Source organism: Dendropsophus ebraccatus, chromosome 12 (assembly GCF_027789765.1).
Source record: "Dendropsophus ebraccatus isolate aDenEbr1 chromosome 12, aDenEbr1.pat, whole genome shotgun sequence".
NCBI classification, from domain to species: Eukaryota; Metazoa; Chordata; class Amphibia; order Anura; family Hylidae; genus Dendropsophus; species Dendropsophus ebraccatus.
In genome coordinates, this window is record NC_091465.1 from 60140305 (window position 1) to 60155227 (window position 14923).

The 14923-nt window shown below is 42.0% G+C and overlaps 1 protein-coding gene across 2 annotated transcripts in view; it reads left to right on the forward strand.

Annotated features, from left to right (window-relative positions):
- ARHGEF12 (Rho guanine nucleotide exchange factor 12) overlaps positions 1-14923 on the forward strand; it is a 112097-nt gene that overhangs the window by 83082 nt on the left and 14092 nt on the right. For both annotated transcript variants that reach the window (XM_069946485.1, XM_069946486.1), the window contains 5 exons: positions 5572-5647; positions 7790-7957; positions 9478-9565; positions 12760-12855; positions 14502-14581. In XM_069946485.1, the coding sequence (XP_069802586.1) occupies positions 5572-5647; positions 7790-7957; positions 9478-9565; positions 12760-12855; positions 14502-14581 (508 nt within the window). The remainder of the gene's footprint in view (positions 1-5571; positions 5648-7789; positions 7958-9477; positions 9566-12759; positions 12856-14501; positions 14582-14923) is intronic.

Genomic DNA, 14923 nt, shown 5'->3' on the forward strand with positions numbered 1-14923 from the left:
TGTAGAGCTCCATGAGGACATTGTATAGAATGTGGTAATGGGACTTCTTCTTTTAACCTATGTCTTGTTTTAAATACATCAACTTATTCTGTTCCATTGATATAACTCTAGAGAATGTGGGGAGAATGTTAGTTAAAGGGGTTGTCCAGCGAAAATGTTTTTCTTTCAAATCAACTGGTGTCCGAAAGTTATATAGATTTGTAATTTACTTCTATTAAAAAAAAAAACAATCTCAAGTCTTCCCTTACTTGTTAGCTGCTGTGTGTCATGCAGGAAATGTTGTTTTATCTTCAGTCTGACACAGTGCTCTCTGCTGACATCTCTGGCCGAGTCTCGGTTTTCTATGAATCCCCATAGAATACTTCTCCTGCTCTGGACAGTTCCTGTCTCGGCCAGAAATGTCAGCAGAGAGCACTGTGTCAGACTGTAAATAAAACACTTCCTGCAGGACATATAGCAGCTGATAAGTACTGGAAGACTTGAGATTTTTTTTAATAGAAGTAAATTACAAATCTATATAACTTTCTGACACCAGTTGATTTGAAAGAAAAATATTTTTGCTGGATAACCCCTTTAAAGCTAGCCGTCATAGAGACATGTGAAAGTTTTTTATTGGTTGGAGTCTGGGTGCTGAGACTCCCACTGATTACTGGAGCAAGAAGTGCACATCTGAGCGCTGCTTCCCTCCACTGTCTCCACACTCATGTACAGCACAGCACCGTAAAGAAATGATTGCTTTCATCCGGGCCTGCCCTAGATGTAGCTTTAATAAATTTCCCCATTGCCCTGAAGACATAATGCCGGTTATGGAGCCAGCCTATGCAGTATTAGAGCATTGTGGTGAGGATCACTGTTCTATTACAGCTCTTTGATGCTGACACATGAGCTACGCCCACGCCATTATTTACAGGTGCCAGATATATTTTTTTTAGCGGACACTCTGCTCTAGTGACGGGGTTGGAGATGACTTAGATCCTGGAGGAACCTTGGCACCCCTGTATCTCTGTAATCTGGTGTCTATTAGTTGCCGTAGCAGCTTGGTGCCTAACAAAGGCCTACAGATCTGTCATATGCATATTAATAACCTCTGCCTTAGGCAATATGACAGTGTAGCACTGACAGATATAATATAATATATATTGCGGAATGTTAGAGGAATGATCAGAGGTCTTAAAGTTCAATCTCTACTAAAAACAATAGAAAAAAATCCTTGCTACATGCTTTATTGTGGGGAATAAAATGTAATTTTAAAGTATATCAGTTGTGGAGAGAGATTACTGTATACTGGGAGGATATTCAATTGTTTTACCCAGACAAGGGATTACATACTTATTATGGTGCCCTCTACTGTTTGTTTCATTCTTTTCCAAAATGTCCACCTCCGTACAGGTGGTCACACATGCTCAGATCCTCTTGGACACAAGTGGCGGAGTGATTTCTATTCAGCCAATATGGATCTGAGCAGTAAAAGTGGTTCCTAGGAAATCTATGTAACAGTAATCTAGACACAAAGACTTCATTTAAATTGATTCCAGTTATTGTTTTGTGTGAGTAAGCAAAGATGTAATATATGAGGACAGCCTTGAGATTTCTCTGGGGGCTTTCTGCATTATAATAAGGCATACATAGGTCACTGTGAGGTGTGATGCTGTAGCCTGCCATATAAACCGTGCGGTTCTCCACACACACCGTCCTATACACATGTTTGAGTGCAAATGAGAATAACCTGATTATGCCGAGGAAGCTCTGTAAGTGTTAAAGTAAAGATTAAGCTTAACCCCACTATGTGATCCATCGATACCTAGCACCTTTGGGAAGTGATTGGGAATGTAATATGCTAATTAACCCCTGTCCTGGATTATTTCCGCCTTCAAAAATCCAGCAATGCAGAGAAGATTAATTGCATTTTCGAGGACGAGTTTGCAGCCATCTGCTTCAATGAATGAGACCTCTTAATATTCACTGCAGGCAACCCCATTTAAAGCACTGTGTGCGTGTGCCGTGGTTTTTGGACTTTGTATAATACCTTTTTGATAAGATGTATAATGCTGTGCGGCTCAGAATCTGGTGATTTCCTTTTATCTGTAGAATTCATGCCACTAATGCAATAAGCCGGGGTGTCACTTGGGGTAACGTTCGCGCTGAATATTGGGGAGACCTCCTGAATGTGGTGAAACTCTGTACTGGCAATGAATACAGACAGGATGTGGGAAAATTGCCCCTAGCATCCAGTCACATAGATTAGAATATAATAAGATGTGATGAGTTGCCCATGGCCCCATTGTTTTCCTGCTCCAGATCCTTTGGCGAGAGGGTGTCATTAAGCCATGTACACCAGTTTGTGTATAAAAGGCGCACAAACCCCTTTTACCCCAAAAACATTTAACCCCACTTTCTCTTTTATTTTTTTTTATTTTTTAGTACAGGGAATAAGGCTTAGTGGAAGGAGTGCAGGCGTCCCACAACTGGAATACCTGGCCTGGCCTGACCTGTTTAATGAATATCGGGCATATTATGCCAATATATTTTAGCTAATGTTTTAACATTTATGGCATATCCTCATGACATGGCATTCTTCACAGCTGTCATTGGCTTATCGCACCCTGCAAGCGAGTCTGACGGGGCAAGGGGGACTACCCTTAAGATAAGGGCTGGTCGAAGAGGATGAATTCACATTTATCAGACGTTTATGGCATATTCTGTGGGTACGCCTTGGCTTGTATAGTGTTTTGGAGAGTGCCCACGAGTCTGTGTTTAGACCCAAGAGTTATTCAAGTGTCCACATATGATGACTCACGAGATGCTATCTTCTAGGCATTACTATGAAGTAACAATCCTTTTGTTCTATGAGAAATGAATGGCACAATGCAGTGTTTTTTGTTGGTTTTTTTTTAAATCAGAATTTTTATTGAACATTTTTGCAATTTTACAATAAAACAATCCCTCCCGCTACCACCCACTTAATCCCACCCACTCCCACAAACCCCCACCCACTCATATTCACCCACTCCCACCCTCCCCCATTGCGTCCAAGGAAGAATCACTGTGTAGCATGCTACATGTACAATGTAGTAATGAAGCAGTTTGTTAGGCATGTAGATGGTGTCCATGAGTCTGTATTTAGACCTGGGGTAAGGCTGTGTGCCATCACATCTGTACATGTCGTTTTCCAGGCATTGCTTCCAGGGGAGAATCACTATATAGCACGCTACGTGTACAATATAATAATGAAGCAGTTTGGTAAGTAGGCGTGTAGATGGTGTCCATGAGTCTGTATATAGACCTGGGGTAGCCTGTGTAGTCTCCATATGGTGCCCTCTGTACATGCCATCTTCCAGGCATTGCTTGTAAGGAAGAATCATTGTGGCACGCTACATGCACAGTAAATGGTCGGATGCAATCCTGAAGTAGCTTGTTAGTTCTGTCGGCATGTAGAGATGATTAATTGCATTTTCTAAGACAAATATGCAAACATCTGCTTCATTAATGTGCGTTAGCAATCTTAATATTCATTGCAGGGAAGCGAATTCATACTTATGCGTGTGTAATGGTTCCGTGGTGTATACTATCGCACAAGGTCTGTGACAGATAATGAAATCTTACATTTCCACATTCATGTTTGCCATTTCCAGCAGAGCAGATCAGAAGCTTGACAAAGGCAAAATTTATAGTAAAGATGTTTTTACCACGTCTCATATTGCTGGATAGGTAAATAAAGCTGGCGCCGGCGTGGTTACATTGTGCGCTATTACTGCGCAGGATTAAGAGTTATGCCAGCCTGTAAATTCAGGAAGTGATTGGAATTGACAGATGAACAAGATGTTTATTGTTCAGAAAAATTCTAGCAATACCTCATACTGCACGGCTTCGGCACCATTCTCTACAGAGTAATGGCAGCTAGACACATACACTTTCAATTGACTCTAAACTTAGAGTGGAATACATTACATTTGTACGTTCCAAATTTTCCATATACTGAATGTTTCCCACCGTATTGAACGTTTACCTTATATTAGAACACTTACCGTAAACCTGGGGGTCTAGAGCATGAGCTCTTTATACACCCTATATATCTGTGTGACTTTGATAAGAGATTGATGGAGGGAACCTGGTGACATTCAGAGTGACCAGGTGAATTCTGCCGGCGACTATTTATTTTCTGCATGAGATGTCATTTGTCAAGATAATGACTCTATGCACGGTCATTTGTGATAAAGGGGAACCGTCCGCTTTCATGGTCATGCGGCTAGCGATTGTTCAATGCAAGCTAACACAAGCAAAGGTATTTAGAGAAAATATACAGAGAAACCAATGGAAACAAATGGACAAAGATGGAGGTGGCAGTCCGTATACATATTGGGGGAGATTTATCAAACATGGTGTAAATTGAAACTGGCTCAGTTGCCCCTAGCAACCAATCAGATTCCACCTTTCATTTTCCAAATAGTCTGTGAGGAATGAAAGGTGGAATCTGATTGGTTGCTAGGGGCAACTGAGCCAGTTTCAATTTACATTATGTTTGATAAATCTGCCTCATAGGATGTTTGTGAAATCAAAGTCTAACATAGAAAAATCTGGTCTAGTATTTTTTGGAGAGGTTTTTACTGTAGGTGCAGTATGTGTAGTATAAGGATAGTGTTGGCATGCAGACCATGTATTGTTATGGCCATCTATCTTGTCAGAATACTGGAAGTATAACTTTTATGTCAGAAACCTTTTGGCTTGATATAGACCCCCACCATTCATCAGAGCCAGAAGGGAGAGAAATGAGGCGGACCGCTCAGGGGCATGCATCTCCCTTCTGTTTCTGATAATGGGGGGCTGAGACCCCAACCAGTTAAAATCTTAAAGTGACACTGTCACCCCCATTTTGCATTCTGACTTCTCTTCATAGATGTAAAGGGTAAATTTAGCAGTTTTTATACCTTATTTTATATCATACGTCATGGTGCTTCTTTGTGATCTTTTATCAACTGCAGATTGTGCTAAGTGGGCGGGGCTTCACTGCAACAGCGCCACTTAGCCCCACCTACATTGTCACCATTGGCCCTGCCCCTCCATGACGTCATAGACACATAGGCCCCACCCTCTCGCCGACCATTGGAACAGGCTGGCCTAAAGGTCAAGGCCTATGCACCAATGAGAGAGGGGCGGGGCCAATGGTGGCGCTGTGGACGGGGCTTAGTGGGGCTGTTGCCGTGAAGCCCCACCCACTTAGCTCAATCTGCAGTTGATAAAAGACCACTTTTTATTGTAACAAGCACCATGATGTATGATATAAAATAAGGTATGAAAACTGCTAAATTTACCATTTACACCTGTGTAGAGATGTCAGAATGCAAAAAGGGGGTGACAGTGTGACTTTAAACATGTATCTATCGTTTATCAAAAGGGTTCTGAAATGACGGGTACTCGTTTAATATTCCTGGTGCCTGCCTCTACCATAAATGTTTCACCTGTACTTTAGTATAGATCGACCCATAAATCCTCCTGTCATTTAGGATTCACAAGAACATGAATAAGATCCTTATACTACTTATCTCTTCTAAATCTATCGTTTGTCTTGTGCAGAATCTGGATTTAACAAAGAGGAAGATGGTCCATGAAGGGCCTTTGGCTTGGAAGGTGGATAAAGACAAGATCATTCGTAAGTCCAGTCAATAAGTCTTTGATCGGTGGTAATAATAATAATAATTGAAGTCTTTATTATATGTAATTTATTACTTTTAGTGCATTTGTTCTCTGAGAAGATGAAGTTGCTGATCCAACTCATTGCCTTCACGTAAAGGGAGAAGTATCTAACCTGCTGGTATCTCACTATAGTGCACGGGGCACTGAGGAGGACGGAAGGTTTCTTACCGTCATCGTCCGCAACATTTCCTTGATATTAGCGGTTTATCTTCTATGCTAGTTAGGGAGTTTGGTGCACTGGGGATGGGGCTACTGCTTAATAAGTGTAGAAGATAAAATGATTTGGAGGTAAGAAACTTCTTCCTCAGTGCCCTGTGTGCTATAAGGACTCATCAGCAGGTTAGATACTTCTATTCTTTTATACAAACATGTACAGGTCTCATGGGGGATTAGCTACAACCCTGACTGCAACTCCAAAGTTTTTTTGGTTTGTTTTTTTACTCTTTTTAGTTTATTTTAAGTTTTTTTTCCCTCAAATAAACAAGATAAGAGAAAATCACTCCATACAATCAATAAAAATTACAGCTACGCTCCCCTCGTCCACAGCTCAAAGTGTCACAAGGTCCGTAGAATAGGGGATACCAAAGCTCACAGAGTCTTACCACTGGGACCCCCACCAAACCTATGGGCCCTATTACATGGAGCAATAATTGGCCAAATCGGCTCGATTCAGCTGATTATCGCTCCATGTAATAGAGACAACAATTAGTTGATGAAATGATTATCGGCTGATAATTTTTTTAGGACCAGACCTAAAATCAGGAGAAGACTGGGAGCGTGGACAGGTAAAGTATTAACTGTTTGGACAAGGGCTCTATGGACATCGCTAATGATGTCTGTGCAGCCCTTGCTAAACAAATATCATGCTGTGTAAAGTTGCTATTACAAGGGAGGAGCAAATGAGCGCTGTCAACGCTCGTTTGCTCCTCGAGGAACGAGGAGTATCTTGGCAGCGAGCAAAGTGCAGGAGAGGCTGCGGGGGGCTGCCTGGGTGATCACTAAATTGTCCGGGCAGCCCATAGAGGATAGTGGCAGTCTGCTGCCGCCGCTCCTATTACACACAGCAACAGCAGCAAATCGCTGCTATCATTGTCGTTTGTCTTTCAACATGTTGAAAGACAAACGACTGCAACGATCAGGCGTTCATGTCGGCTGATCGTTGCCTTCAATAACACGGGACAATTATTGTCCAATACGGCCAATAATCGTTCTGTGTAACAGGGCCTTTAGGGTCCATTGAAGACCCGATCAATATTGTAAACCATCTGCTATATTGGCGCTCATTTACTGAGCCTGTAAGGGTCTATTTGCACAGAAAGATTATCTGGCAAAGATTTGAAGCCAAAGCCAGGAATGGATTTGAAAAGAGAAGAAATCTCAGGCCTTCTTTTATGACCTGGTCTCAGTTTATAGTCTGTTTCTGGCTTTGGCTTCAAATCTTTGCCAGTTAATCTTTCTGTGCAAATGGACCCTTACAGGCTCAGTAAACGAGCACCAAGCTAGCAGATTGTTTACAATATTGATCGGGTCTTCATCGGCACATCTAAGAATTGGGACAGACTTGTCTCCAAAGTGAATGGTGTGCACCACTCAGTACACCCCTGTATCCCGCAGTGTTGGGATACAGACTTTCCAGCTTTATCTTGCCAAACCTGATCTTTAAGGTCTCCACGTCTATGGACTAGAGTTATTTCAAGAGGTTATCTAGGATTAAAAAAACCACAGCTACTTTTTTTGAAAATCAGCACCACCCCTGTCCTCGGGTTCTGTGTGGTATTACAACTGTGCTCCATTCACTTAAATGGAACTGAGCTGCAAAAACCACAGCCAGTCTGAGGACAGGAGAGGTGCTGTTTCTGGAAGAAAGCAGCCATGTATTTTCTAAGCCTGGATAACTTCTTTAAATGTTATTCCTGTTCTTTATTATGTGTGGAGCAGTCCTGAGCTCTTTCCCAGAATCGCTAGCATTTTGTTATTTTGGCATTCAGAAATGCCCAGTTACATTGTCTAATCTTGTTTCCTGGGGTGCGCTAAAGGTCATTCTGTGGCTATCCGGTAACATCATGAAGACATAAAGTCACATAAATCTCGTTCACAGATCTGTACACGCTGCTGTTGGAAGACATTCTGGTATTGCTACAGAGACAGGATGACAAATTGATACTTAGATGCCACAGTAAGATCCTGACCACCACGTCAGACAGCAAACACATCTTCAGTCCCGTCATCAAGTTAAACACAGTGCTGTTCCGGCAAGTAGCAACAGGTCAGTCAATGCTTTCTGTGTGTCTGATGGCTAAACACCCTCTAAGGTGCTACAGATTTATGTTCCTTTGTATTTGAATGTGTAAGATGAAAATATGTGAGAATTAGAGATGAGCGAATCGGGTTTGAGTCGACCCGAACCCGAACGTTCGGTATTTGATTAGTTGGGGCTGCTGAACTTGGATAAAGCTCTAAGGTTGTCTGGAAAACATGGATACAGCCAATGACTATATCCATGTTTTCCACATAGCCTTAGGGCTTTATCCAAGTTCAGCAGCCACCGCTAATCAAATGCCGAAAGTTCGGGTACGGATCGACTCAAGCATGCTCGAGGTTCGCTCATCTCTAGTGGAAATGTGAAAAATTATATTGCTTTACGCCACTGACTTACTGCATGGTAGTGCCCATACATTCTGTAGGCGTCTTAAGTTTTGGTTACTCCTCTACCATCTTCTGTGCATTACAAAGCCTGATGGTGAAATACATCTCCTCTCCATAGTTAGAATTATAATCTGAGTTAATAAATGTGATACGTTCAGCCATGTGATAACTGAGAGTGTTTATACTGGGGGATGGCCTTAAAACCTATTCACAAACTACTTACTGGCTATCATATGCCGGTTGCAGGCTACATAGGAGCAGCAGAGGATTTGGTTTCTATTCATAGCAATTGCAGTTTTTTTTTGTATAGTAAGATTTTGTTCTTAAGGGGAGAGAGCACTGTTTCACACTGGAGAGAATACACTACTTCTTGCAGGACATACAGCAGCTGAAAGTACTGGAAGACGCAAGATTTTTTAATAGAAGTCTATTACAAATCTCTGGCACTATCTGGCACCAGTTTATTTGGAAAGAAAAACATTTTTGGTGAACTCCCCCTCTAATGCCTTCCCTAGTAAACTTTCTAGTTGGGCCTAATAGAATGTGCTATAGTACACATACATATCGGACTCAGTTCAGTACTCATATTCACTCTTCCCAAAGAAAAGGGAATCTTAAAATGGAATTGGGTAATGATATCATTATGTCTAGCCTGACCATCCACCATGGCATATTGTGTAGATAATAGGATGGATCACTTTGATATGCCCTAACATCACAAGTGGCTGGAGTCCAGCCTTAGGGACCTACGTTCTGAGAAAGAAGGGAACGAGATACCTTCAGCCTACTCCCTGTACAGCATCACTCTCCGTTACTACTTAAAGTTGTAACCAGGATTAGAAAAACATGGCTTCTTTCTACCAGAAACAGCATCTCTCACAGCCTCAGTTTGGGTGTGGGTTTTGCAGCTCCGTTCCGTTGAAGTGAATGGGGCTGTACTGTAATACCTCACATCCTGGGGTCAATTGGTGCTGTTTTTGCAAGGAAGTAGCTGGGATTGGCAGGGTCCTGCAGTGATGGCATATTTTTGTGATATGTAGTAGTGTAGGTTAACCCCTTTTAGTGCTTTCAATATGTAATTGATATTGATGTTCATTCCTGGTTCTTCTCCTCCTTAATGTCTTCCTTTTTCCTCCACAGACAACAAGGCTTTCTTTGTTATATCCATGTCAGACAATGGAGCACAAATTTATGAACTCATCGCGAATACAGTGTCGGAGAAAAATGTGTAAGTTTTCCTGCTCTTAATACTGAGCCATTGGCTTTGGTTATTGCAGTTATGATTTGTGCCGGTTACTATAGAACTGCTTGCTGTGAGAGTCCTTTTAATACAGGGCACCTTCTCTCGCCTCAGGAAAGGTTGCAGCCTGTGTTTGTACATGAGGAACCCCAGAGCAGTGCAGTCAGGCCTTTTTTCCTTATTGTTTAGTCCCTGCTGTATTTTACCATACAAATTTCACTTGACTTTTACTACATTACCTGCAGACTTGAGCTGTGAGATGTATTGCTGTAAACGCTTTGCTAGAGTTGCAGTAAACTTAGTTTCCTGTTTTAGAGTATTGCATCATAGGAGATAGATGAAAGTGCTATTAGTGGTAAATAGAGATGAGCCAATCGCCTGTTTAGACTGGCGATTCACTCATCTTTAATGGTGCGTTTACACAGACAGATTTATCTGACAGATTTGTGAAGCCAAGAACAGACTATAACCAGTGAACAGCTCATAAAGGAATGCCTGAGATTTCTCCTCTTTTGCAATCCATTCCTGGCTTTGGCTTCAAAAATCTGTCAGATAAGTCTCTCTGTGTAAACGCACCCTAATGGTGATCTATCACGTTCATGCTGCCTTAAAGGGGTAGTGCGGCGCTAAGAAATTATTCCCAAAATAACACACATTACAAAGTTATACAACTTTGTAATGTATGTTATGTATGTGAATGGCCCCCTTATCAGTGTTCCCCAACCCCCGCCCGTGGACCCCGAAGTGTAGTGCATTATGCATACCTGATTCGTGTCGACCCCCACCCGATGAGCACAGTTATGACGCGGCAGAGGGGGGCCGGCATGAGGGGCAGCAGGAGCGGGTCGTCCGGCCTCCCGAAGATTACATTACTGTCAGAAGACATCGGATGGGGGTCGACACGAATCAGGTATGTATAATGCACTACACTTCGGGGTCCACGGGTGGGGGTTGGGGAACATGGGGAAGGGGGCCATTCACATACATAACATACATTACAAAGTTGTATAACTTTGTAATGTGTGTTATTTTGGGAATAATTTCTTAGCGCCGCACTACCTCTTTAACCGCGAGTTATCAGGGTTGTCCCATGTGACTTCATCCCTACCCACCAGCCTTGATTGAATTGAGACTACCCAGAAGACTCGTGGTTCAGGCAGCATGAAAGTGATGTGTGGTTTCCATTAAAGCAGGAAATGAGCTTAGGCTTTTATGTTAAACATATATTTAAAGATTTTCTTTTATTTTCATATTTTACTCTATTATAAAATAATCCTGAAATCTTGCAATTTTCAATGTGGCCACTAGGCTTAAAGCGACCCTGTACCCACAATCACATTAGACTTTAGTCGGCCATCAATCTAGGGTGTATGGGGCTCTCCCGAATTACCGCCAACAGATTATTTCAGTGGTTATATGGTTTTGGCAAATATTCTTTGCGAGTAAATCCTTTCTAGAAAGAATATCACACCTGTCCCCATGTGTGAGCTTTGTATCTGAGCCCCATTTACTTTAAAGGACTTAAACTGCATTACCAGACACAATCCTGGACAGGTCAAAGCAGACATGTTTTTTATAGTCCTAGACAACACCTTTAAATAATAATTCAAGTTCAGAGCTTCAGCCCATGGCTCTCAGATTAGTATCAAAGTAAAAGAAGAATAAAAGGAAAAGTGCAAGTTTCTTGTCTTTCTAATTGTATTAAAAGCTGAGATGCATTTTAAGTGTCTCCCAACCTGTTTGTGAGAATGTGACCTTTGTGGTTTCGCTGGATCAATAATTCGATTCCAGGTTAAATAAGAGAAAAGTCCTTGAACCTGCCATTAGATATAGTTTCAACATGTAGCAGTTCTGATAGTAGAACTCTTGAGAATTTGAGGTGTTTTTGACGAAGTGGTAGAGAGGATATTCACATTACCATAGATTTTCTACATACATCATCTATAATTAAAAAAAAATAAAAAAAAATTCAGCACTCAGTGTACCATGTAGAACTACAGCACTCAGAGTACCATACTGGTTTCCTCCCGCTGGCGCCACTTAAGGGTACGTTCACACTTACCGGATCCGCAGCGTATTTTCTGCTGCGGATCCGCAGCAGATTTCATTTAAATAGCTGAACACAGCATGAAATCTGCTGCAGATCTGCTGTGGATCCTGTAGGTGTGAACGCAGCCTAAATATGTATCCAGTGCTCTGCAGTGACGTCCCTCCGGCACTTATTACTGCAGAACACTGGATAGGTATTCATGAGTAGCGATGGGCCGGCAAGGCGGATCAGTGTACCGAGGCAAATAATTATTGTTGTTTCAAAACAACGGCCATTAAAATAAATTAAATGAGGGTCATCCACTCAATTTCAACAGTGTGTGAACATGGGCTATGTTCACACACTGTTGAAATTCAGTGGATGACCCTCATTTAAATCTTTGTTTTCAATCTTCTCCTGGTTTTGGTTGCAAAATACTGACCAGGAAAAATAGCCTATGGCTGTATCCATGTTTTTTGGGCAACCTAACAACTCCAGCCACTCGTTCTGTTGGGGAATACTAAATTCGGCTGATGTATTGCCCGCTCAGCCAATTGGAGACTAGAACAGTGTCCCACCCCAGTCACTGATTGGCTGAGCGGGCAATCCATCGACCAGATCGTGACGTTCCAGCAGCAGGAGGGCCAGGAGTCCCAGTGCAGCAATCCAGCGCTGCAGAGACACTGGGAGAGGTAAGTAGTAATTGTTTACTATGTTCCGCCCCATTGCCCCCCTCCTTTTGCCCCTGCTGGCTGACAATTTTTTTTTTTTTTACAATAGCTGGGCCTCTTCTTTAACGTGCGCTACATAATATATATATATTCCTAGTTTTTCTTATAAAACTGATCAAAACAGCACGTATAAAAGCACCCTGAGACTATAAAATGTTGACATAAAATCTGAGACTATCTCTTTGTATTGTAATCAAAGGAATCTTGTAATTGCTTGTCTCTGTCTCTTGCTCAGTCTGCTCTTTCCTGCTTGTAGAACTCAACTTTATCTTGCAGTCCTTTTCTGGGAAAATAAAGGTCTGAGTAGAATTCTTAGATTATTGGATTACAAATTAAGAATAATTTACCCAAAGTGATCTTGATCTATGTAGTAAGGTTTTCCTCTAAATGTCATGTTACAGTGTGGTCTCTTTCTTCTTTAGTTGGCATGACTTGATTACAAGAATGGCTGCTGCATCGAAAGTAGAGGATCCCAGACCAGCAATTCCACTACAGGTTACATCAGGGATCACAAATGAGTAAGTAAAAGAACCAAGATCTGAGATCTGAAAAATGCAAGCATACGGTAGCAATTTCTCAAAGGGTACTTGTCATTAGGTTCCTTTTCCTCAATTGGCACGCAGTTGTTTCTGCGGCCAGAAGATTGGGTAACCTTTGCTACGATCTCGCAGAATGAGTGCCGTGCATGAACCCTAATTTAATCCTTCTGCCTCATAAACACTCTACACAATACTGTACAGTATAGCAGTCAGCATGTGGAGTATAATGTACAGTAAGTGCATAAGAATGAAATAAACAGCAGCAGTTTGTAGATTCACGAGGGAACTAGAGATCCCCATAATGCAGGAGCGTAGTACAACAGGCTAAAATAGAGAAGTAGGGCTGCTCTCAGAGGTCTGTGTGGTCACATGACTGCAATGGGGAAGGAGGCAGTTAGCATGGACCAATCAGAAAGTGAGAATCACAAAGCTGTGCAGGAGAACAGTGGCAGAAACCTCTCTATACAGCAGTGTAAATGGCTAAGTGTAAGTGCAGGCACATTATAGCAGCAGTGTGTATAGCTGAGTGTGAGTGCAGGCAGATTATAGCAGGAATGGAGAGTATGGGAAACACCAGGGCTGACAGAGACTGCAGGGAGTATGAAGGAATGAGCAGGGCATATGTGGGAACATAAGGATTACAACTATAAGGAGATTACCTCCACAGTCCTGTCCCCTGATACAAGCCCCAGCCTGAAGTGGAGAAGTGGATCTGCTATGATTTGGAAGGTGAGGGAGACTTTGTGGGTCAGAATACAGTGCTGAGTAGTTATAACTTAATATAATTTGCTTCCGAATGTTGGCGGAGCAGTGGGGCGTAGGTTCCTTCTGCAGCCACTTGCCTTACAGCCAGACACCAGATTGTGTGGAGGAGGGTGGATATGCCTACTCTCCTGGGACACATTCTATAAGGATTTTATTATAGAACTCATCAGGGTAGGTGATAAACTACATCTTTGCAATTTTACTTAATTTATTTGTTTGCCTGTTTTCTATATGAAATGCAATACTATACATTCAGCCACTAGGTGTCTCACTTACTGAAAAACTACAGTCGTGGCTCCAACACTAAGGTCATTTGGTCTTTAATAACCCCAAAAAGGAGGGCAAATGCAGGAAGTGATGTCAGTTGCCCCAGTGAAGATGAATGCTGATTGGCCAGCAGCCGTGCACTGCTGCAGATGAGTAAACTAACTGATAAAAAAGGCTCCGCCCACCGAGTGAAATGCAAAAGAATGAGCAGCACAATAAAGCACTAAAAGGGCCGATGAGGTAGCAAAATTAAAATGGATAGCATACATAAGGCAGATATGTCATGACAGGTAGAAATTTTAGACATGTGACGGCAAAAAAAAAAATGCCCACGTGTTGACCAATAGCTGCAGAATGTTACTGCAACATCAGTGATATTATACAGCTATTAGACATGGCGGGCATGATTTCACCCATGTACAATGATCAGGATGTACCTCCGCTTCCTCCTGTATACCTCTGGGAAGTGAAAACACAGGAAGTGAGTGCTTGAGCAGTCTTCTGCTCCCCAGAATATCCCTTTAATGACAGGGACTTGTTATATGATATGATATATGATATAACATACCAGTTTTTGTCTTATTCAATCCCAGAGAGGAACATGAAGATGGTGAGAAACGGAAAGTGGAACATGAAGATAAAGGAGGAGAAGCCCTTATTGGGTCAAGTTCAGGTGGGTGAAATGAGTAATTTGTCAGATGGGGGCTGGTATACACCTGAGGGGTCCTCTCTGATGGTTTGCTGCTTAACCCAATAACTATATATAAATGCAAAGTCTCTATATGCTAATATAGTCGCAAACTTTCCCATGATTTTTATGGCCATACATGTGTACTGCTCCACCCAGGGAGGAAATATCCACTTTGATTCATTTATTTTCATCAAACCAAAGGTTAGGCAGCCTGTGTGACTATTAGATTTGCTCATATGCTCACCCCAAAGTATGTAATGTGTATGCCAGCTCGAGTGTGTTTGCTGTAAGAAGAATAATGAGCCTGAAGCATACAGCCTGGTG